Here is a 21,397-nt window from a genome sequence, read left to right as displayed (position 1 = left end):
ATTGTGCTCGTTTCCCTTCGTCCACGCCTTTTGCCAGCCTTGCATTTCATTAAGGATGCTTACAGACACGCAGTTGCGGGGATTTTGGTGCCCGACATTCCTAAAGATCACATGTCAAGGTATCATGAGACGTCGTCTTAGTTTATGATGCACAAAGCCCTTACATGATGACCAGCCCGTGCATTGGTGGATGACTAAATAGTAAAACAATGGCAACCTGTGGAGCATAGATCGTTGTGCTACAATTCAAGGATGTAAGAATTGATTTGAGAATTTATTGAGAATTTATATTTTCACAAAAAGAATATAATACTAATAACATGCTTTATAACACAAACCAAAGAGGCACAGAAATAGTTTTACATTTATCGTCCAATGGTCTAATCGTACAACCAACTGTTCTCTCTGCCCGAAACCATGCAAAAAAAAAAAAAAAAAAGAAAGAAAGAAAGAAAAAAGGAAATAGTTGGGTACTCTCTCATGAGGAGCTAAGAGTCTTCATCAGGTTTTTGGCGATGTCCTCGGTGGTGTTCTGTGGTTCACCCGAAGGCCTAAATCGTGGCTTGTGCCTGTCCAGTCTCGGGACGACACGCTGATCACCACGAGCCACATCGGAAATGGTTGTCAGAGAGGGTTTCTTGTAATCCTCGATGTTGTAGGGAGCTTTAGCAGTGGCACTTGCTCTATAAGAGGCCAAGCCAATTCTACCCTCCGAATCAACCGAAGCCCGAATGGGAGTGACCCAGTACTTGGCACCACCAGGAATAGATACATCAAAGTAGGCCAGGCCTGGAGGAGAGCCCTGTTCCACGAAAGTCATGGCATTTAAGTCCTCCACAGCAATACCGCCAACACCCGCAATGGCCTTGGAGGTCCTGCCCTTGAACCTGCCCTTTGGTCGCAAGATACGGGCCTCCACTGGACGCTGATATGCCTGAGGACCAAACTTGGGGTGATTGTAGATCAAAGCATGCGACCGTGTGTATGACAGTCCGGCAGAAGGGTGTGTCTTCGGAGGACCGGATACAGCGTATTCTGCCGAAGACAGCTTAGTTCCGGGTGATTGGTAGTATTTGTGGCCAATTCGGTCGCTCGGTACGGCTGGAGGAGAGGGCAGGTCCAATAGCTCAAAGACCACGGGGCCAAGGGAGAAAGGATCTGTACGTAATGACTTGAGGTAGGTCTGGAACTCCTCTTCCGTAACCTTTACAGGCTCAAGCGCCTCCAAATCCTCTCCGTTATCTTGAGCTTGCTTTCTCCGCTCAGCAGTTCGCTTTTCGGAGAAGAGTTGGCGAAGTTTTTGCAAAAGCTCTGGCTTATTGCTCCGCACTTTCTTCAGGTAGGCACTGAATTCGGCTTCCGTCTGTCCAGCCAGCCAAGGCCCGGAGTGCCTAAATTGTTTGGCGCCGGTCTCTTCGAGGCCTTTGCTAGTGTCTGTGTTGTCCACATACGACTCGAAGGGACTCTGATGCCTAGGAACAATACTAGTCGCATAATTGACCTTCGAAGGTAAAGAGAGAGGCATATGGAGTTCCTGGAATTTCTCGAGGGTCACCGTGTGGTCGGCCGCAGACTCGAAGTCGGTTACATGTTCGAATGTGTCGAGAGCGTTCACCCTCACAACAGGCCTGGATGATTTAGCAGAGGTAGATTTCGCAGGCAACGATCTCTTGAGGCCCCAATCTCCTCTTGCTAGCGATGATGCTGGGGTAACAATGGACGCTCGGGTAGGATGAGGAAGGGTTGCGGTGTCGGACTCGAAGACGACCTTTGAGGTTGGCGGATCCTGAGGTGGCTTCAATGCTTGTGGAAGCGCGAACAGACGAGACTTCCGCAGCAAATTTGCTGTGGGAGATAGCCTGGCTGTTGCCATGGCGTTCAATGGGCAATTGCGACGTCTTGGTGGTCTTCCTCCGGAGCATGCTGGAGAAGAAAAGTTGGTCGCGTTGACTAGCCGCGTGCCAAGCCTATAAGGTCCGGTCAACCGCAGCAGCACCAAGTGCAATTCTATATCCTCCTTTGCCGAACAGATTGTTCCTTGTTCCTACTCTACGCTGCCCTTATTAGAAGGCAGTTCTGACGTATACTTCATGTACCTTGTTTATAGAAACCAAAGTTTGATGCTTATGATTAAAGAGAACTAGAACTATGGTAGCTACCTATAAAAGGAGGAAAAGAGATCAAAACACGTGACAGCCTTGCCCCCGTTTAAGCCTTTTCTTTATTCCTTCAATCCACTCATGTATCGACGCATTGTGTTAGAAGCGGCGGGGCTGGCCTACTCAATCTATAATCCTAAGTAAGATTCTGCCTAGGAAGAGTGTGATCTATTTGCATCCACTATAAGGGATGAGCTGGCCTTCTCCCTGGGCGGCTGCTCCAACATAATGCTACTTTTTTATAGAGTTTATTAGGGCATCTAGTAGGCTGCCCGGGCCTTGCATAGAATCAGGTCATATCACTGTATTTCAAACATTCCGACAAGCTCTATAGTCTGTAGGGATTATGCGCCAACTTCCAACAATGATTTGACTGTATCGGTAACCGAATCCTTCAATGAACGGTACTGGATGCCTAGTACCTCAATAGACTTCTTGTTGTTATAGCCATAAACGTTGGCTGGCATATCACTTGTAGAATCCTTAGGAGGAAGTTTTTCCTCGAGTTGAGGATATGTTTCGCGGATAATATCTGCAAGATCTTTGTTCGCATAAAAGCCAGAGACAAGGAAAAATCTTTGTCCACCTGCTTCTGAAACCTCAATTGCTCTCACGTGGGCCAATGCAACGTCGTGAACATCTACCCAAAGGAACGTTCCAGTTGGAAGAAGCCCGTCCTTGTTGTTACCCCGGACCAAGTTGCTAATACGGCTGTTCGAAGTATTGACGGCATCTAGGGAGTTCAGATAAGGCACAACAGGCCCCAAAACAAGAGGGGGATTTATCGTCGCAATGTCAAAGTTTGGCTTCTCCTTCTCAACGAAATCCCAGGCGGCCTTCTCAGCAAATGTCTTCACGTATCCCTATCAGTATATGTAGTTTTAATAACTATACAGCAGTGTTGTCTTACCTTGCTCGCTCTGTAGGTTTGGGAAGGCTCCATTGCTTCCTCCCAAGTCACAGGATTCCAGTTCTCCTCACTGTAGACCTTCGGGTGGTTCTTGACATTGACAATTGCAGCAAAAGAGGACGTGACCACGACACGTTTCACTGTCGGGGCGTAGGCTTTGATTGCCTTCAAGATACCTGTTGTTCCTTTGATTGCCGGGTCCAGGAAGTCCTTCACTGGGTCTGAAACATTATAATGGAAGGGAGAAGCAGTATGGAGGACATAGTCGAAGGGTGGGTTTGATTTGACGGCCTGAACGGTAGGTTGGTTTAGTACTACTATTACCGGGAGGTGCGAAAGGATGAGTTATTAGAACTCACTTCGTCGAATGCGCCTTCTTCTGCGACATCTTTGACAATAACGTATGAAAGTTTCTCCTTCGGGGTATTGGGGTGAGCATTGAGGATTTTTTGTCCCTTTTCTTCAGATCTAACAGTAACTACTGTCTCATATCTAACCAGGGGCAGTCAGAATCAGTGCGATTCACCCCAGGCAATTACAGTCGAATTTATAACACTCACCCGCGCTGCAGCAAGATATCAATAATATGAGCTGCGATGAATCCGCTGCCGCCTAGAGATGTACGTCAGAATTGGGCCCCCGATAGGGTTGGATGGCATACCAGTCAAGAGCACTTTCACCATGGTTGCAGTTGCCGGTGGTATTATTGAAGTTACTTGGTTTGGTTTATTATCTCAAATTTAGGTTTACCATAGCAACAGATGCTGAGCGAGGAACGTCTGTCTTTATATAGTATTGAGTAGAACGGGATGTACCCCTCAACCCCATTATCTGTCCCCCACTCTGGTCCACCAGCGCAGTTATCGTCTGAATATGATAGGGCATAGGTGATGACAAATGTAGGCTATGGTTTGCGTCAACTTATAGCGGGATTATCTGGACTTAGCGGAGTCAGCATTAAGTCCGGTTGTTTACGCCCGGCAGTCTACTAACAAGTTCCACGACGGCTTTATTTGTACATATATGAGTCAAAGCTACGACCCCGGGCTTGGTGGAGATTAGCAGTTCCTTGATACATTACCCCCGATATTAATGAATGGCGTCGCGACTCGTGACTAAATCGGAGTTCGGCGTTCTAAGTTTACAGAATATTAATCTTAATTCAACCGCTTACTTTTTCGACTTTAAAAGTAGGAAGTAATTGAGTCTACCACAGTAGAGTCATTGGTGTAGGACGGAGTAGGTTCCGCATTTATTTAACTCTGTTAATAGTTCGCAGTATTAGTAATACTAGTATTTCTAGACACGGCATATAGATACACGGAACGTCAATGCAGGAACCAGTACAGTTAGGGCATATCCTTATGCCTGTGTTTAACTAGGTAGGAGCCTTCTGAGTCTATGAAGCTCGTCCGTTGCTTTGACAATGTCTGGCACTTACTTGAGCTTATGAAAGTAGCGAGAATCATGCTCAGAGAAGCTGGCGTCTTCACTAAAACAGTGGACTTCATTTGCCTAGTATATCTACTTGCCAGCCTGGGTATCATCAAATGTGAACGCTCCATCTGTATAAGTCAGAATTATGATGGTATATGCTGGAGAATACTCCAATTCCTTTCTTAAAATTCTTGAGGCACGTAACCTTCAATAGAGCCTCCTTTGTCGTCCCCTGGGCGCATCTCCGGTGCTGTGACGTGCTTATACGCTAGGTTATCCTTCTCCTGGATCTGAACATCTACTCGCCCGGCCCGTAACGCCGGGTTTGCATCTCCGCGTTCCAAGGCGAGTTCATGGGAGTGAGCACTGTCATGAACCGAGAGTTTGGACATGTCACCTGCTAGGTTGCTCGAACCTGGCGTTTTGCTCATGTGCAGATTGTCCAATTGACCAGTAACCTCCCTTACCGTGGCAGAGCTACTCGCCTTGCCTTTCCCTCCCCGTGTCGTTGCCCTTCCTTCCTCAAGCAAGAGGAGATTCTTGCCCCGGGCGTCATCGGCACGCCTTTCCCATACTGGCTCCTCGGCTAACTGTACCCGAATGTACAAGGCTCTTTCAGCGCACTCATCCGAACACCACATCTCAAGCTTCTCGCGAGGAACTATGTTCATATCCCGTCCCCGGCCACCAGGGCCACTCCCTTTAGCACCCCACGTTATGCGATAAGACCCACGAGAGTCGTCCTTGCGGTGCTCGCGAGGACATAGACCGTATCCGCAGAGACCCTCAATATTCCGCTCCTGGATCAAATTATCGTAGTCCGCTGGCTGGAAGGGTATCAAAGCTGATTTGAAAGCCTGGGCATCCTCGGGTGACGGGGAAGCAGGATCTGCTGAAGGCGAAGACGGAAACGTGACGAGCTCAAGAATGCGATCCAAGATAAGAGATTCCGTATCCTTTTGAGCCTGAATACGGTGCGCATGATGTAAAGCTATGGCGAGATGACGTGGATCTGCGTTTGGCATGTTCGCGGGCGGTCCTTTTTGCTGGCGCGACGTATTGGACTTTGGTGGCGCACGGCGCATGCTGGACGGAGCCTGTGTGGAAGCAGCATGAGCCGAAGGAAGGGAAGTCTTCAAATGGGACCGACTGGCGGACATTTTGTAAGCTAATTGTGTCAGTGGTGTGGAGGCAAAGAAATATGGTTGGACATGAAGACGGTTGTGAAAGTGAGGTGGTGCTTCCGGGTCGGGAGGCAAACCCCAGATTCAAATCAAGCCCATGACGACGGATGCCACTGCCTAGGATGAATTAACCCCCCTTAAAGGAAAGGCGATCGTTTTGAATGGTAAATTGATACAAAAAAAACTAGTGCCAGATGAGGCATAATCTGACCGCCACGTTAGCGACCATAAGGATTCTTTACCCCTCCACACACCTAATCTCCAAAATCATTGACACTTGGGCAGTTAGTGAGTCGTGGTGTGGCAGGTCTTTGAATATTATTAGCCGCTGATCGCCCCGTGGTGGAGCAACTTGTCCCGCCAAAAGGTGACGACGGTTGTCTGTGTTCCTTACACCTCCGTGTCTCCTCGTTCCCTTTCACTTCCCTCTCGCATGTCCCATCCCTTTGTTTCTTCCCCTCCTTGGCATTTGTCTTGAAGTTATATCCCGCAGGAATTGATATCTCTAACTTCAGTAAGTGATATCTATTGAACCGTGACCTTTGGGAGGGCATTGCCAGCCCCAGGTTATGCTGTGACGTACGTCAACCAGGCTGACATATTTTGGTTAGTACTAGTTTCCTTTAATCTCCTATTCCCCGTGAAGCACCTCTACATATGCCCCTTTGCATGAAGGTTGCATAAGTCGGTGCTTCACTAAACACAAATATCCAGTGTTGGTGTGATTAATGCCCATCTGTCGAACACTTAGTATTTGCATATTGTCCCACATCTCCGCAATAGGGCCCCGGCTTGCCAAATGTCCAGCCCACCATTTACGGTCAAAGCGGTCTTCGAGTATTCGTCGAGCCATGAGGATGACCTAACCTTTTCAATCGGCCAAATTATCACCGTCACTGCGGAGGAAGATGCAGAGTGGTACTATGGCGAATACACAAACGAGTCGGGTAGCAAGGTAGAAGGCATCTTCCCAAAGAATTTTGTGGAAAAGTATGAACCCCCCGCTCCTCCACGACCGACGCGCCCAAGTAGGCCAAAGAAGGATGCCGATGTTGCCCCTCCACCTGCACCTGCGCCTGCTGCAGTCGAGACTCCGGCTGAGAGTCATCCCCCGCCCGAGCCGGAAGTAGAGGAGGTCCCTGCCGATGAGCCAAGGAGTATCCCCAACCCTCCTCAATTGCCTCCTCCTGCTTCAGAACCTTCGCGCAGTGAGGTTGTGTCCCCGCCTAAGCCGGTCCCTGCTCCAGCTTACCAACCGTCTTCACCCGAAGCGAAAGAGCCAGCTCCAAAAGCTTCGCCGAAGCCTCCGCCACCTGCAGTTGCTGAGAAACCTGCATCGTCCTCATTCAGAGATCGAATCGCAGCATTTAATAAACCAGCGGCGCCTCCAATTGCACCTTTCAAGCCGGGGGGTTGGAGCTCCGGGGGCTCTAATACGTTCATCAAGAAACCGTTTGTTGCCCCACCACCTAGCAAGAATGCCTATGTACCCCCACCAAGGGAGGCTCCTCCCAAGGTCTACAAGAGAGAAGAGGATCCAGACGTCCAGGATAGTGTTTCGCGTGAGCCGCCCGCTTCTGAAAGTCGACCTGCGCTGAGTGAAATCACCGAGAATAAGGAGGAAGACCAGCCTAAGCCGACATCTCTGAAGGAGCGGATAGCTCTTCTGCAGAAGCAACAAATGGAACAAGCTGCACGCCATGCTGAAGCTGCCCAGAAGAAAGAAAAGCCGAAGAAGCCCCCTCCGAAGAAGCGCGCAGAGTCGTATGAGGGAGCAGCCCCAGCAGAGGAGTCGAGTGCTGAGAGGCCAGACTCGATGGAATCTGCGCGGGATCCTAGTGTTGACACTGTTAAGCCCGATGCCATGTCTGTGCCACAACCACCCATGTCTCCACCACCTGCACGCGAGCCGGCGAGTGATGCCAACGACGCTGACGACTCCGCTGCCGCTGATATTGAAGATGCGGAGGAGACCTCTACAAGCAAAGAAGATTACGACGAGCGTGCCCGTGCTGAATCTCGGCATGTGGCTCAACCTCAGGAACAGAAGGGAGAAGAAAGTGAGAACAGGGGCGACGAAAACGAAGAAGAGGAGGAAGAGGAAGGAGAAGAAGAAGAGATCGACCCAGAGGTCAAGCGCAGAATGGAACTTCGTGAAAGGATGGCAAAGATGAGTGGTGGAATGGGCATGATGGGCTTCTTTGGCCCGCCTGGCGGTATGCCTCTTCCTGGTGCAGCCCCTCGTAAGCCAAAGGCGACTACGGAATCCGAGAGAAAGGATAGAGATGCGGAGCCGACTTCGCCAGCTGCTGCACCTCCGGTTCCTGTTATGGCTCTTCCGGGGATGAATGCTACCAAACCAGCAGCACCTCCAACTGTGGAAAAAGAGGAAGAGGTTCCGACTACTCCTTTAGCGGAACAGCATCCTGCAGAAGAACTTCCTGACGTCGAGGAGGTTGTTCCGGAAGCGCCTCCTCGTCCTGTTTCTTCAGACAGGACACCTGCACCTCAAGGTATGAAGACCGGTTTCCAATCCCATGATCTATGATTCCCAAAAACTCACGAAGTATGTTATGTAGGGCGTCCTGCGCCTCCTCTTCCGCCTTTGGACACCCGACCTGTTCCTCCTCCTATCCCCCAGGGTCAGCCCTTGTCCCCTCCACCGGTGCCTGAACGTAAGTTAAATTGTCTCATCCTATCATAGTCGTTTCGCCGATACTAACCTTCCTTGAATAGCCCGTCCAGTTCCTCCTCCCGCGAAGAATTCCACATCCGGCGATCCGGGCGAGGAGTCAGATGATGAGCTTTCCGTGCATGCTAAAAACTTGTCTCTGAATGCTGCGGCAACCGATAGGTCTGCCTCTCCTCCATCGGTGTCAGCGCCTCCAGTTCCTGATCATGTTGACTCGCGTCGTTTATCGACTTACGATATCACGTCCCCAAAATCACCAACTTTCTCTTCAGAAAAGAGACTCAGCCGCCAGCCCCCGCCCATCCCGGCAAATCCTCCCATCCCGTCGCAAACGCGGCCACCACCTCCACCTCCTCCAGCTGATCTCCGTCGCAGATCAACCGCTGATAGTCGTGTCAGCGCAACCTCGCAGCCTCGCCAAGCCGGAGAGGAAGTAGAAGGCGAAGTCACGGAGTATGACGGTGACTATGATACAGACATTGCGTCTGGGGCAAAGTTCAAAGATGCATTGAAAGCTCACGGACGTGATTCAAGCATTGACGAAGGCACCATAACCGATGATCATTCTCTCCAGTCACCACGAAGTCCCCATGAGAACCGTCTTCCGCCACCGCCTCCTCCGTCCGCACCCAGAGCAGTCCCGCCACCACCCCCTGTTCAGCCCCCTCGAAGCGCTGGAAGAGCTTCCATGGAGTCTCCCAGAGGACCGCCTCCACCTCCTCCCCCGCCCCACAGGGAGCTATCTTATGGTGATGATGATGAGTACGATCCTTACCGTTATACCGCTCACCAACATGGGTTGCCTTCCCCAAGAGCGCCACCTGTACCTGCCGAGCGACGATCGGTAGTGCCACCCGTCGCCCAGCCAGAAAATGTTGGAGATGATTCAGACGACTTTTATGAAGCATCCCCAGTACAATCACCACCTCTGCCTCCCGTTCCGACGTCGCCTGAAGGGCGTAGCTCAATGGCGCCTCCACCACCTCCCAGCATGCCTCCCCCTAGCGCTGCCCCTCAACCTCCGTCCACATCACGGAGCAATCGTGCATCCTTAGATGTTCCGAGAGGCACATCTAACCTGCGGAGGTCTATGGACATAAGCCGTCCCTCTGTCGATCAGGGCTACATTGCCATGGACATTGATTTGGCGGAACACACGCTATGGTGGGCGCAACCGAATAATCCTCCTCCTGCCTTCCAAAACAGGAAAGATGTTCTGTTCGAATTTGAAGATTCCGGCCCTGCAAATCGTAGCGGAAGTACCACGGTCACCAAAGAAGTCTATATCCTATTTATCGACTACTCTCAAACTATTATTACCGTGAACTTCGATGCCCGGAATCCCTCCGATGCGACTCTAGAACAACGCCATGAAGCTCCCCCTCTCCAACCTCGCCAGGACCAACTCGAAAACGCACATCTCCAAATCGGGACCCGCATCGCCACTGCTGTGAATGGCATCCAGAATACAACTGTTGCAGATGGCACTCCATTCGGTCTAGTTCAGCACCTGCTCAGTCCCCTCACAGATGCCCTACACCCTGTCGGCACACGTGCCTACGGTGCCTTAGTTTATTCCAATCTGGCCAACGCGTCCGTGCAGCAAAATGATGAAATCCGTGCCGGTGATATTGTCAGCTTCCGTAACACACGCTTCCAAGGCCACCGCGGTACCATGCATCAGAAATACAGTGCCGAAGTCGGCAAGCCTGACCATGTCGGCATTGTTGTTGACTGGGATGGCACCAAGAAGAAGATCCGCGCATGGGAACAGGGTAGGGAAAGCAAGAAAGTCAAGGTGGAAAGCTTCAAACTCAATGATTTGCGCAGTGGAGAGTGCAAGGTCTGGCGGGTAATGCCTCGCAACTGGGTTGGCTGGGGCAAATGAAGTTGAACAGTAGTAGAGTGAAAGTGCGGCTAGCTTCAGCAAGGACTAGCTGATGAATAATGCGTGGAATAGTATGGGTGGCATTATGTTTGTTCATCATTTCCTTTCCCTCTGCAATTTCTCCAGGGAACTATATGGAACCGCAGATGTTTGAACAGAAGATGAGTAAATGATTTGATTCTGGTATATGCTAATTTCACATGGTACATGAGCTGCAGTCATATCTACTAGTAGGTTGACATACCGATGACTCTACCTTCCGTGTTCTTATCAGCTCTTTGTATGTATGTATTGATGTTAATCACCGTGTTTGAACATGTGCAACATCCGACCCCTTAACTTGTAGCATTGAATTGTATACATTCTTTATTTCTCGTTCTTTTTTTTTTTTTTTTTTTCCCACAGTGTTAAGATATGTAGGGCATTTCCTAGCTTAAGATGAGAAGCCTGATACGTAATATAAAATATAGTATTCGTGCCACTTACCCCGGCGAGGACCAGGGCTTTCGAAATTGAATAGGAAGGTTTATCTCGTTTTTGTTTCTTTAATTTTATCGACGAGCCCTCCAATATTCACTTGTGTAAAACTACCTGTAGCCTCAGGCACCAAAAGCAACAACATCGGCCCGGTGGCAACACCATCTTTCCCATTCGGGAAGCTCCTCCATCAACTTTAAAGAAAGCGCTTCAACCCACCCACCAACTTGAACCTACCTCTCCCACCATTCCTCAAACCGCAGCTCGCCTGCACCTAAATCAAGATGGGTGGCGATCTGAATCTCAAGAAGTAAGTAAACACTCACCCAGCCTATCAATACATTTCTCAGACACTACAATCAAATACCAATTCTAAGCTCAAACCACCCCAACCCAAAAACTAACACAAAAAATACAGATCATGGCACCCCTCACTCCTGCGCAACCAAGAGCGCGTATGGTCGGAGGAAAAACGCGCCCTTGAAGAACGCAAGAAAGTCGAGCAACTCCGCCGTGAGCGCGATGAAGAGCGCCAGATCCAGGAACTCCAGCGACTACATGAAGACTCGGGCAAGCCGCGGCAGCATAATCGGGTCGACTGGATGTATCAGGCGCCGTCGAGCGCGACAGGTCATTACTCTGAGGAGATGGAGGGATATTTACTTGGCAAGAGACGGATTGATGGGATTCTGTTGAAGCATGATGATAATAAGAAGTTGGAGAAGGGGGCGGATTTGATGGGCGCGCCTGCTGCTGCGCAGCCAGTTGTCGGCACGGGGAATCCAAGGGATATGATGACAAAGGTTATGGCGGATCCGTTGATGGAGATTCGGAAGAGGGAGCAGGCGGCTTATGAGAATGCGGTTAAGGAGGCGGCTGCGAGGGGGAAGATGATTGCTAGGGATGAGAAGGAGAAGGAGAGGGAGAGGGATCGTGGTCATAGGAGGAGTAGGAGGTATAGCGATGAGGAAGGGGATTCTCGGCGTCATCGTCATCGGTCGCATCGTCATCGGTCTAGGTCTCCTGCTTCGCCGGAGCGGTCGTCGCATCGGAGACGCAGGGATGAGAGAGATGATCGAGACCGCAGGGATCGGGATCGTGAGCGTAGGAGTGACCGGGACCGCAGAGATAGGGATGATAGGGACCATCGTTCGAGCAGACGCGAAGACCGTGATGAAAGACACGATCGGTCCTCTCGCAGAGATTCGCTACGTGACAGGTCTCCTTCTCCTCGGGCCGATCATCGTCATTCTGATAGGCGCCACACAGATGGCAGGAACAATGACTATTCTAGAGACCATGATCGCCGGGATAGGCCCTATCGTCACAATGACAGAGACAGAAGAGATAACAGAGGTCCTAGGGACTCGTACCCCCGCGACCGTCCCAATGGCACCGGAGCGGGAGACACGAACAAAGCAAAGGAACTTGAAGAAGAGCGCAAGCGGAAGCTGGCAGAGATGTTGTCCAACGCAGATGAAATGGAAGACACTCGTCGCCAACGGATTGCCGATGTTACGGCTATGGAAGAGAAGCAACGTGAGGAAGATGAGAAACAGCGTTCAGAAAAGGGTCGATTTGTCGCAGGTCTTCATCGTCAGCTCCAGGAAGATAACCTGGATGACCGTATCAAGCGTAGTCGTGGTGGGCTTGCTCGGATGGAGGACTGATATCGATTTTTGTCCCTTTTTTCTGTCTCCCGGGAGTGTGCTTAGGGCCGCCTATTCTCCTTATTTTGCATCCAGCGTTCTTGAAGTTTCTTTCTGGCGTTTTATCCAGGGTTGTTTGTTGCTACACTTCATAAGATATTCTCCCATGGCTTGCGTTCATTATGATGTTTTCAGTGGACAGTATGATATCCCTTTAAGATGATAATATAGGATCACTATTCCGCAGGGTATTTTGCTAATTTGCGCGGGTCGTCATCCCTACTTTTCCTCATTAGATCACATCAAGACCAGGCGTATCGCAATGGACTGATCAATTAATAAATCCATAAACAATATTCGACGCTCAAAGTACGTGGTAGAGACAGGAAACACAACAACACTGTCGTCATACTAACGGCGTTCCCTTAGGAACTCGCCGTACTCACTTTCCCTGAATATTCTTGACATAATTTGTCTTACAGAAAATACGAAGTTGACGAATTTCAGTGAAGAAAGCACAATGATTAAAGAGGTATCACAAGTCCGCGTTTGACATCGCTAGAACAGAAAAGAAGAGAAAGGTCTAACCAGGAACAAAATTTAAGTATACTACATTACAACAATAATAACTCTCCCGTAGCCGCTCCACCAGCCAGCTGGGGCTGATACACCTGTTGCTGATTTTGGCTGACAATATATTGTGTCTGGGGCGCACCACCGCCTCCAATACCATCCCCGCGACCACCTAGATCCAGCGCCGCCATCTGCTGGGTACCGACGCTGTTGAAGTAGGAATCGGCAGCATTCACCGCCGCATTCATGTCGCCTGGTGCTGGAGCTGCACCGTTTGCCGCTGAGGTAGGGGTAACAGGGCCAGCGGAAGACGGGCTAACTGGGTATTGCCAGACATTGCTTCCGTCGTCGTTGCGGGGTTTCTGTAAGGCAGGGCTATATTGAAGTCGCCGTGTACGTGCGGAGCGGAAGACTTGCTGGACTGGTTTTAGGTAAACGGTTGCGAGAGTACCGACGTTCAGGCAGAGCTCTTCTAGGGTTCGAGAGTCCAGCTTCTCGCTTTCTGCACTGATCGGGGGCTTCTGGCCCATGACAACCTGCCGTGCGGTTGCAGGGTCTGTTGATAGGAGACGCCAGTACATGTATCCTCTGTCTCGGAGATCGGGGTCGTCTGTTTCCTCGGTACACCATTTCAATACTTGGGGCACCAATTGTTGGCCCTTTGTCGGGCGTTGGATAAAGAATTTGACGGTAGCCGTCAGTAAGGCGAGTTGTACCTCAACCGTTTCATCGTGGAAAGTGGCGAGGTAATCTTGTAGAAGCCCGTCTGAGTTTTCAATGCGGTCGGCATACTGTCCGATGATCCAGATAATAGCTGCCTTTGCTTCCGGCTCGTCCAATTCATCAATGTTCTGGATAATACGGCCGATGATGCTTTCATACTGATTGGGGTACTTGCGGAAAATGTTGCGAATGACGACTGTCGCCTCCTGAACAATGTATGGGATTTTAGCGTTGACCAATTCGAGAAGAGTATCGATGCATTCTTTGGCAGCAGACTCGATTTTAATCGCCAATTTTCCGATGGCGCGTACAGCTTTACGGACGAAATGGACATCGATTTCAGTCGCATACCTAGAGGTTTCTTAGCTGTGTATTTGAGTGTCATCGGGCCAAAACTTACTCTCTCAATTCTGCCAACACGACCGAGATGTTTTCCTTCGTGGTTAACATGAATATTAATTCCAGCTTGGTCACTTTGACATAGATTGGATCGTTGTAGTTACAGAAGAAAACCCGGATATCGTTTCGTAGAACTTCAGGCCTCTTCTGCAGTATCAGAATGGCATTTCGAAGCGCCAAATACTGTACTTCTGGTGGTTTGGATAGTAGGGTGACAAGAGGTGGCGATAGCTTTTTTGCGAGGGAAGTGACATGCCTCTCATCAGCAATATAGTTCATGAGATACAAAATGACCCGAATGGAAGTAAGAACAACCGCAGAGTTGGAATGTGATAGACGAGGGGCTACTCGCTCTGCCAACAAGAGCGCCTCTGCTGAATCCTGAGGGACATATGACATTAGGGCTTCAAGGATGTAGGTTTGGCCCCATCTGTATAGCGTTAGGAGCATGAGCTAACTCGTGATGTGGAGACACGTACTCAGAGCAGTCAGGCAGGATCGAGACAAGTTTCGATGCACTTGTGTAGTCGATAGTCAGGGAGATAGTCTCACTCCGACCCCAAATATCTGTCAAAGACGCAAGCACACTAGATACAACCGTTGGGTTCTCGTCCTTCAACATGTGGTTCAACCTGTCAATCAGGTCGGAGCTCTCAACCATTTTCCTATCATGCTCATAGAGTTTTGCAACACAGAAAGCGGATGTCTTGCGGACATATGGATCCATGTCCCCCATTAAACGCTTGACAGGTTGAACAGTCGCCTCGACAAACTCCCGCACGTGGACGTATGAGATAGTCCGTACTGCAAGCGCTCGCACAAGTGGGTTTGTATCTTCCATATCCTATAACACACTGGTTAAGCCAAACTCCACTATATATGTAAGGAATGCACGGGCCCGTACGTTAACGAGAATAGGTAGTGCCTTCAAGGCAATTTCGGGTTTCATTCGCGAGTAGTTGACTAAGAAAAGAAAGCACCTGTAACCGAATGCGAAGGAAGTATTAGCGATCGTTGTTCACCATAGCATGTGTCGGCCCTTGTTCCAACATACATCTTCTTGATTTCCAAGCTCGGCAGATTCATACACTCGATAACATCAGGAAACAGTGCCACCATGTCGTTATTGCTCATAGTCATGTTTGCGACAATCTTCTTGAGGGCGATCTTCTTCGCGGAGTAGTTCTTGTCCTTCTTGCCGCCGCTGTGGAGTTCTTGTCGCAACTCAGCGACTTTACCCTGTGAAGACCGAGAGGATGGTAAGCCATGTTGTGTCGCATAAGGAATCACACTAATAAACATAGGGTAGGTTTTCTTTTTATGTCCGAGTAGTGTTGATTGATGAGTGTGACGGGAAGAAGTCGTAGAACATGAGGAAATGGTACATTATAAACCACAGTCTGTGCCACAAAAGCCAGGGAAATAGTGGTCTAGTCTTTGACTAGACCAAACCATATTCAAAGGTGGTTCGACCGACATGAGGGGATGGGGGGATAATGATAAGCCAGTGGTTTGATAGCCGCCAATCGATGCGGTCTGAACCCCAACGATGCAGTAAAAAACCAAGACAAACGTACCCTAGCGAACAGCTTCGCATCTCCTCCACCAGAGCTCATGATGGCGTTTCAGTGGGTAGACGAGGGGCTCCTCCCTGTTCCGTTGAATGAAGCGGGTTGTCCGGTGTAGGTAGGTTCTTTTCGAATATTAAAATCGCATAAGATTATCGCAGAGGGCGAATATAGGACCGGTCGCGTAGCTAGAATAGCTTCGTAGAAATTCTTAGCTGATCTGTTGTTCCGATACCTCCATGCCTTTTCTCTTGTCTGGTAGACTCCGGGTGGATTTGTCAATGCGGCACGGGCAACATCCAAGGGGTCGTCTGTGTGCCGGGTCTGGTTAATGTAGAAAGAATTGACTGCTTCCCAAATTCGAAAGCAGATTAAAAGGAGAAGAAAACATTGACGGGGGGTGAAACCTGTTCCACGATAGTTCGTTCTTTAGCAGGCGAGACTCAGGAGTGGATCGGCTACCGCCAACTCCGCGCGCTTGTGGAGAAATTCCATTTACTGCGTAGGATCATCATCACCACTACTCAACTTCCTTCCTCCGCCCCGACAGTCTTCTCGCTTGCTGTCTTGCGTCGACTCACGTCTTACCTTGATTAGATTTACTATAACATATTCTCTGTCGCCGCAGTTTCTTCCAACCTCCGACTTATCATGACTACTGAACCACTCAACCCCGTCCCTCCACCGAAATGGGCCGTGGCCTTGAACTCCCCTGCGCCGCAACCTTCGAAGGCAGCATCCCGCATTCCCGACCCTCCAGGCTTCTCTAGCAGCAAAGTAGGAGGAAAGAACGTATGCCATTGCAGCTACACTACCTCTTCTAGAATAAAACATACTAACCAAACCGCGACTCACAGCGCACGCAACAGTCCACATCCGCCACCGCATCCAAATCCGAGGATACCGATACGCTGAAGCTGAAGAAAGCGTGGGAGATTGCTATGGCACCTTCGAAGCAGATCCCCATGAACGCAATCATGATGTACATGTCCGGAAACAGCCTTCAGATCTTCAGTATCATGATGGTCTTCATGCTCTTCAAGGGACCCATCCAGGGCTTGGTCAACACGAACACGGTCTTTGCTAAATTTGACACGGAATCCACACGGGGAAAGCTGCTTGGAGTGAAAGCTGTTTATGTTTTGATGCAATTAGTGCTACTGGCATTGGGGGTGTGGAAGGTTAATGCGATGGGTCTTCTACCGTACGTTGATGCTATTCCTTTTTCAATTCTTCGGTCCTTACCAATTATCTACACTATTGAAAACTAACGCGGTTTATTGGAACAGGACTACACGATCGGACTGGTTAGCTTGGGAGTCTGAACGGCAACCTCTGGAGAGAGCTTATTTTGCCTTAAGTTGATGGGTGACAAAGAACAGAAGAAAATTAAATGAACAAATTTCTATGTGACGCATACCAAGCTATATTATAATATATTAGAGCACATGTACAATGATCACATCCGCTGAAGGAATAGCTAAATTATAGCTCGCATATAGTGGCACCTTAGTCCGAACTATTCAATGGCAGCCCCGAATACTCGTCCCATTTGCCCGAGATTTGGTCACTGGAACAGTTTTGAGATCTGCTAAAATTCTAGCACAGGCCAACTGGGAACTTGCCATTACTTCTTCTGCCAAAGAAAGTTTAAACCAGCGGCAAGGGGGAATATGCGCCAGCTTCTTACCTCAGAGATAAGGCAACAAAATATGGAGCAAGTTAGAACGTGGCAATGCCCTTCGCAGGTTGCAATCCTGCCAGGATTGGATGTCAGCATGTTCTGATTCTAGAAGCTTCATTGCAGGTTGCCAATGCAAGGGAAACGTAGTCATGATCGTGGTCACCAATGCTGAGCACTTTTATCCAAACATTATTGCACCCATCCAATATATGACCAAGAATGATAAGTCAGACACGTTAAGCCGTCATAACCTAAACATTTACTTTCGGGCTCTTACTGCCTTTTGACAAGCATCGAAGAAGATCTGGCAGAACTGCCACACGTCTGTATAGGTGTTATATAGAGGCGCTGGCGCAACCCGAATGACGTCCGGCTTTCTCTCATCGATCACTACTCCATTCTCCTCCAAGACTTCTAGGATGCTGTCGAGAAGACCCGGCCCCAAGCGCAGGCTTAACTGTGCACCTCGCTCGGCCGGGTTCGAAGGTGTAATGATAGAGAATGGCTTGTCCTCCGGGGCAGCATCGAGAGGATATTTCAAAAGGAGATGTTCTAAGTAGCCCGTGAGATCCAAAGACTTTTTACGGATCTCAGCCATTGACGTGCGATTGAATATCTCGAGAGACGCCACCACTGCGTTCATATCCAAGACAGATGGGTTCGATAACTGGAATCCAGCTGCGCCAGGTTGCGGTACAAACCCTGCAAACCAAATCAGTTAAGAACAAGTTAGCGAATACAAGTGCTTCATACTGTTTTCCATTCGGAACCTAGTCTTCTTGTCGTCACCCCACCAGCCAGACAACCGCGGGCGAAAAGGCTCATCCTTGGAACCGACCTTGGTCATATCTACTCGTCCATGGTTCTCGTGGACGAACAGACCAGCCATTCCGCCCGGGCCACTGTTGAGATACTTGTAGTTACACCAGGCCGCAAAGTCCACGTTCCAATCGTGTAATTTCAAGTCGACATTACCTGCAGCATGGGCACAGTCCCAGCCAATTATGATGTCCTTGGAATGAGCATGGGCCGTGATCTTCTCGATATCAAAATACTGTCCAGTATAGAATTGTATACCGGAGAGGAGTATAAGAGCTGTGCTCGAGGCATGTTCATCGATCACCCGCATGATTTTCTCAGTGTCTAAAATTGGACGATCGAGATTTTCAGGTTCGATAAGGACCATAGCATCTTTTGGGTCGAGATTGTGGTGCTGAATTTGGGATTCCACGGCATACTAATTCGCGACGGCATGAGCACCATTCTTTGTGATATCGTTACATGGGTAATGAAGGATGGGAACTTACATGGTCACTGGGAAATGCCTTGCCCTCGATAATGATCTTATACTTCTCTTTAGTGGGTTGGTAGAAACTCGCCATCAGAAAGTGTAGATTCGCAGTTAGCGTGCCCATTACCGCCACCTCTCTCTCGAGCGCTCCCACAATGGGGGCCATAAGCTTTGCTCCGGCTTCATCGACATCCACGAACGGGGGAAGCAGCTGGTCATCATGCGGTGTGAAGTGGCCAGTAACGCCCTTGATTGCCCAGGTCCGTAAATAGTGTTCGAGGTATTTCCGGGTGTTCCGAGGCTGAAGACCTAGGGAGTTTCCGCAGAGATAAATACTTCTGGGGTCGGAGGAGTCTTCAATATCTATATTGTGATAACAATTTGTCAGCGACATGAAACCACTAGTGGGGATAGAGAAAAGAGGACATACTCTCAGTAGCATTCAGAGTCTTCCGCTTCAGGTCTTTCTTCGATGGGATGATGAACTCGTCTCGGAAATGACGGAGAGGATCTTGCGCGTCAAGAGATTCAGCGTACTCTCGTGTGAAAGCTCTGATATCATCTTTGTAGGGAAGTGGGGGGCCTTTCTTGATCTCTTGAACGTGTAGTCGAGATCCCATGTTGTATTTGAGGGGGATGACCAGGGTGATGTATAAAAAATATTGCAAGTTTTTAGGATTGGAACAACAGACCTCCAATGCAATAAATAATAGGAGTAAATGAATTAAGAAAATCATTCAAGTTGGTATCATAATCAGAAGCTCAACCCCGCGATGCATTTCGAAAGACCCACCAGAATTGGAATCTCTTGTCGGATTGGCTCAATATCTCCGTACCTACACCTGGGGTAACTCTGGCTCCTTCTACGAGAAACCTGATAGGCACAGTGCTTTTATCAAGCACTGGTTAGTTCCCAGCTGCCAATTCCTGTTATTTCAAGTGCCCCCTTGCTCCAGATTTTCCCTTTGAAGAGACACTGTCCAGTTAACTAGTATGTATAATAACATCCATTCAACTCCGACTCCGGTTACTCTGTCAATGACATTGCGAATACAAAGAAACTGCATGGAAAGGATTCCCTCCTGAAGTACTAAGGATAGCCAGTAACGGCAGTGAATTGGCTTGATTTAATGGATAGGTATAAACCTACCGGTGAAGTTGATTTTTCCATTGTGCTTCAAGGCCATTGTCGTCTCCAAAGTATCTGACTTAGGGTTAATCTTGGTCGGCTCACTCAGATCCATTTTAGACCTGGAACCCGGTCTGAAAGTCTAAAAGGACAAAAAACAAAGGGTCTTTCGAGATCCTCGACGCAATTACCTCTACTAGGTAACTAATAGACAAAGAGAGTGTAATGAATGATTTCATTAATTTTAATTAGACCTTGTAAAACAGGAGCACAAACAAGAAACCAAGCATAGTTGATAAATTTTCGTCTCAAAGGACTCCGAAAAACCACCTCAACAAAAACATTGGCAAGCATCAAGGGTCTGGTTCCCTGTCATAGGAGAGACCTATTAAGCTCACTACCACATTGGAAATGATGCAGAGCTTGTGAAGACCCACTTTCGCACCCAGAATAACATCCTCCTTTTGTCGGTCCGAGATCGGGCTGGTGCTCTTCCATACCCCCTTTATTGAAGGACATTGGTTCTTGCATATCTAAGTCTTTTGTCTGAGCTGCATATGTATCGGCTTGACCAAACGCACTACTACCTGCAGTGTCTCCCAGAATGCGCGAGATCGAGGTGACACTTCTCACCGACTACAGTCAGGCATCATGCTGCCTATATTTAAGCAGATCATTGCTCAGGGGTTCCTACAGTTTTGTGCTCGACTTGGCTGTGACTACAGATGAGCGGTCGACGATAGATTAATAGACTTGTATTATATACTGCTCATGATTTTCTGACTAGTGAATCATAACGCTTTAGTGAAAGGCCTATGACCACCGACAATAGGGACTAAAATTATTGTTATCATAACATTTTATAGTGAGCTTCTAGCCAATGACGACTAGTAGCAGTAGTAGTCCTGGTCTCATGTCATATGACATCTGTGAATCTCTTCTCTTTTAGGTAAGGTATTGATGCAAGAGTCACGGGAATCCTGTGACCTAAAGCAGAATAACCTACGAGTATGCAAACGTTGATGATAGTACAGAAGGGTGATCATGGAAGCATGGAAGCATGGAAGCAGGATTAAAATGAAGTAGGACGGAAAAAGGCCCAAATGTTTTACGATGAAAGTACGGTACGTACCGATTAGCTAGACAGTTGCCACTCACCTACCTAATTTCCGATGGTCTGGCTGGGCCCTTTGTTTCTTTGCCATGCTAATTACCACGAGAATCGCGAAAAAAGCAAAGCTTACAAGGTATTAGGTTGAGGCTCCACGGCGAATGACATCGCGTGGTCTACTAGTTAGTAGGCTCTCGTGTGATGTTCAGAATTGGACCCAGATTTCGGGTCGCCGGCTGACAACCGCGGAGCTTGTTCGCCACTTCTCATGTCACTTGTGGATCGGTGGCCCCTGGTTTGACGTCTCCAGCGTAGGTTAAGATGTCCAAGAGGAAGAATCTGACGTAGCATCCTGCAAATTCCCTATGCGGGGTTTGAATGTACGCACAGCCGTATTCCTGATAAGACATGACAATTAGGGTGGACATTAATTGAGAAAGTTCGCCTCCCGTATCCCGCAGAGCGGATCGGGCTGGGCTGATGTAAGATCGACATCGATATTGCAAAGCTCAAGCATATTGAG

The 21,397-nt window shown here is 48.9% G+C and overlaps 7 protein-coding genes across 7 annotated transcripts; 3 read left to right on the top strand and 4 right to left on the bottom strand.

The window, feature by feature from the left end:
• Window positions 1–478: 478 nt before the first annotated feature.
• BDV27DRAFT_144051 (mitochondrial 37S ribosomal bS1m domain-containing protein) lies at window positions 479–3,752 on the bottom strand (the record flags this gene model as incomplete). Its single annotated transcript, XM_032070202.1, has 6 exons — window positions 479–1,859; window positions 2,523–3,010; window positions 3,070–3,360; window positions 3,429–3,561; window positions 3,630–3,681; window positions 3,731–3,752. 6 exons carry the CDS (start codon window positions 3,750–3,752, stop codon window positions 479–481), a joined length of 2,367 nt encoding a protein of 788 aa, XP_031928973.1.
• A 714-nt stretch (window positions 3,753–4,466) lies between these two features.
• BDV27DRAFT_98325 (Rtr1/RPAP2 family protein phosphatase) lies at window positions 4,467–5,960 on the bottom strand. The gene has a single exon (XM_032078125.1). The coding sequence runs from the start codon at window positions 5,664–5,666 to the stop codon at window positions 4,689–4,691; it is 978 nt and encodes a 325-aa protein (XP_031928972.1). The 5' UTR covers window positions 5,667–5,960; the 3' UTR covers window positions 4,467–4,688.
• A 407-nt stretch (window positions 5,961–6,367) lies between these two features.
• Window positions 6,368–10,610, top strand: BDV27DRAFT_98333 (SH3 domain protein). The gene is made up of 3 exons (XM_032078126.1): window positions 6,368–8,203; window positions 8,270–8,365; window positions 8,427–10,610. The coding sequence occupies exons 1-3, from the start codon at window positions 6,490–6,492 to the stop codon at window positions 10,268–10,270; spliced, it is 3,654 nt and encodes a 1,217-aa protein (XP_031928971.1). The 5' UTR covers window positions 6,368–6,489; the 3' UTR covers window positions 10,271–10,610.
• A 349-nt stretch (window positions 10,611–10,959) lies between these two features.
• Window positions 10,960–12,645, top strand: cwc25 (U2-type spliceosomal complex subunit CWC25). The gene is made up of 2 exons (XM_032066459.1): window positions 10,960–11,057; window positions 11,166–12,645. Exons 1-2 carry the CDS (start codon window positions 11,032–11,034, stop codon window positions 12,415–12,417), a joined length of 1,278 nt encoding a protein of 425 aa, XP_031928970.1. The 5' UTR covers window positions 10,960–11,031; the 3' UTR covers window positions 12,418–12,645.
• A 275-nt stretch (window positions 12,646–12,920) lies between these two features.
• Window positions 12,921–15,490, bottom strand: BDV27DRAFT_98308 (putative AP-2 adaptor complex subunit beta). Its single transcript, XM_032078124.1, has 5 exons — window positions 15,146–15,490; window positions 14,996–15,071; window positions 14,571–14,935; window positions 14,093–14,521; window positions 12,921–14,043 (listed from the first exon to the last, which is right to left on the bottom strand). The coding sequence occupies exons 1-5, from the start codon at window positions 15,391–15,393 to the stop codon at window positions 13,011–13,013; spliced, it is 2,151 nt and encodes a 716-aa protein (XP_031928969.1). The 5' UTR covers window positions 15,394–15,490; the 3' UTR covers window positions 12,921–13,010.
• A 632-nt stretch (window positions 15,491–16,122) lies between these two features.
• BDV27DRAFT_125996 (uncharacterized protein) lies at window positions 16,123–17,132 on the top strand (the record flags this gene model as incomplete). Its single annotated transcript, XM_032066458.1, has 3 exons — window positions 16,123–16,451; window positions 16,517–16,863; window positions 16,949–17,132. Coding segments are annotated over exons 1-3 (559 nt in total), but the record flags the coding sequence as incomplete, so codon positions are not given.
• A 7-nt stretch (window positions 17,133–17,139) lies between these two features.
• bna5-1 (kynureninase) lies at window positions 17,140–19,366 on the bottom strand. Its single transcript, XM_032066457.1, has 4 exons — window positions 19,065–19,366; window positions 18,651–18,997; window positions 18,097–18,580; window positions 17,140–18,045 (listed from the first exon to the last, which is right to left on the bottom strand). The coding sequence occupies exons 1-4, from the start codon at window positions 19,252–19,254 to the stop codon at window positions 17,603–17,605; spliced, it is 1,464 nt and encodes a 487-aa protein (XP_031928967.1). The 5' UTR covers window positions 19,255–19,366; the 3' UTR covers window positions 17,140–17,602.
• Window positions 19,367–21,397: the final 2,031 nt, after the last annotated feature.

The sequence above is a fragment of the Aspergillus caelatus genome, assembly GCF_009193585.1.
Source record: "Aspergillus caelatus strain CBS 763.97 unplaced genomic scaffold BDV27scaffold_60, whole genome shotgun sequence".
NCBI classification, from domain to species: Eukaryota; Fungi; Ascomycota; class Eurotiomycetes; order Eurotiales; family Aspergillaceae; genus Aspergillus; species Aspergillus caelatus.
Note: the sequence above shows the minus strand (reverse complement) of the source record. Positions and strands in the feature narration are given on the sequence as shown.

What these genes read in the sequence shown, in the direction of transcription:
- bna5-1 (XM_032066457.1), bottom strand. Translation starts at nt 19,254, where the DNA reads ATGGGATCTCGACTACACGTTCAAGAGATCAAGAAAGGCCCCCCACTT. An exon ending in GACTCTGAATGCTACTGAGA is followed by an intron (nt 18,998 to 19,064) that starts GTATGTCCTCTT and finishes ATCACAATATAG; the next exon opens with ATATTGAAGACTCCTCCGAC. An exon ending in TAGGTTCCGAATGGAAAACA is followed by an intron (nt 18,046 to 18,096) that starts GTATGAAGCACT and finishes TTTGGTTTGCAG; the next exon opens with GGTTTGTACCGCAACCTGGC.
- BDV27DRAFT_98308 (XM_032078124.1), bottom strand. Translation starts at nt 15,393, where the DNA reads ATGTTTATTAGTGTGATTCCTTATGCGACACAACATGGCTTACCATCC. An exon ending in CACTACCTATTCTCGTTAAC is followed by an intron (nt 14,936 to 14,995) that starts GTACGGGCCCGT and finishes AGTGTGTTATAG; the next exon opens with GATATGGAAGATACAAACCC. An exon ending in GTGTTGGCAGAATTGAGAGA is followed by an intron (nt 14,044 to 14,092) that starts GTAAGTTTTGGC and finishes AGAAACCTCTAG; the next exon opens with GTATGCGACTGAAATCGATG.
- BDV27DRAFT_98325 (XM_032078125.1), bottom strand. Translation starts at nt 5,666, where the DNA reads ATGTCCGCCAGTCGGTCCCATTTGAAGACTTCCCTTCCTTCGGCTCAT.
- BDV27DRAFT_98333 (XM_032078126.1), top strand. Translation starts at nt 6,490, where the DNA reads ATGTCCAGCCCACCATTTACGGTCAAAGCGGTCTTCGAGTATTCGTCG. An exon ending in CAGGACACCTGCACCTCAAG is followed by an intron (nt 8,204 to 8,269) that starts GTATGAAGACCG and finishes TATGTTATGTAG; the next exon opens with GGCGTCCTGCGCCTCCTCTT. An exon ending in CCCTCCACCGGTGCCTGAAC is followed by an intron (nt 8,366 to 8,426) that starts GTAAGTTAAATT and finishes TTCCTTGAATAG; the next exon opens with CCCGTCCAGTTCCTCCTCCC.
- cwc25 (XM_032066459.1), top strand. Translation starts at nt 11,032, where the DNA reads ATGGGTGGCGATCTGAATCTCAAGAA. An exon ending in GGCGATCTGAATCTCAAGAA is followed by an intron (nt 11,058 to 11,165) that starts GTAAGTAAACAC and finishes CAAAAAATACAG; the next exon opens with ATCATGGCACCCCTCACTCC.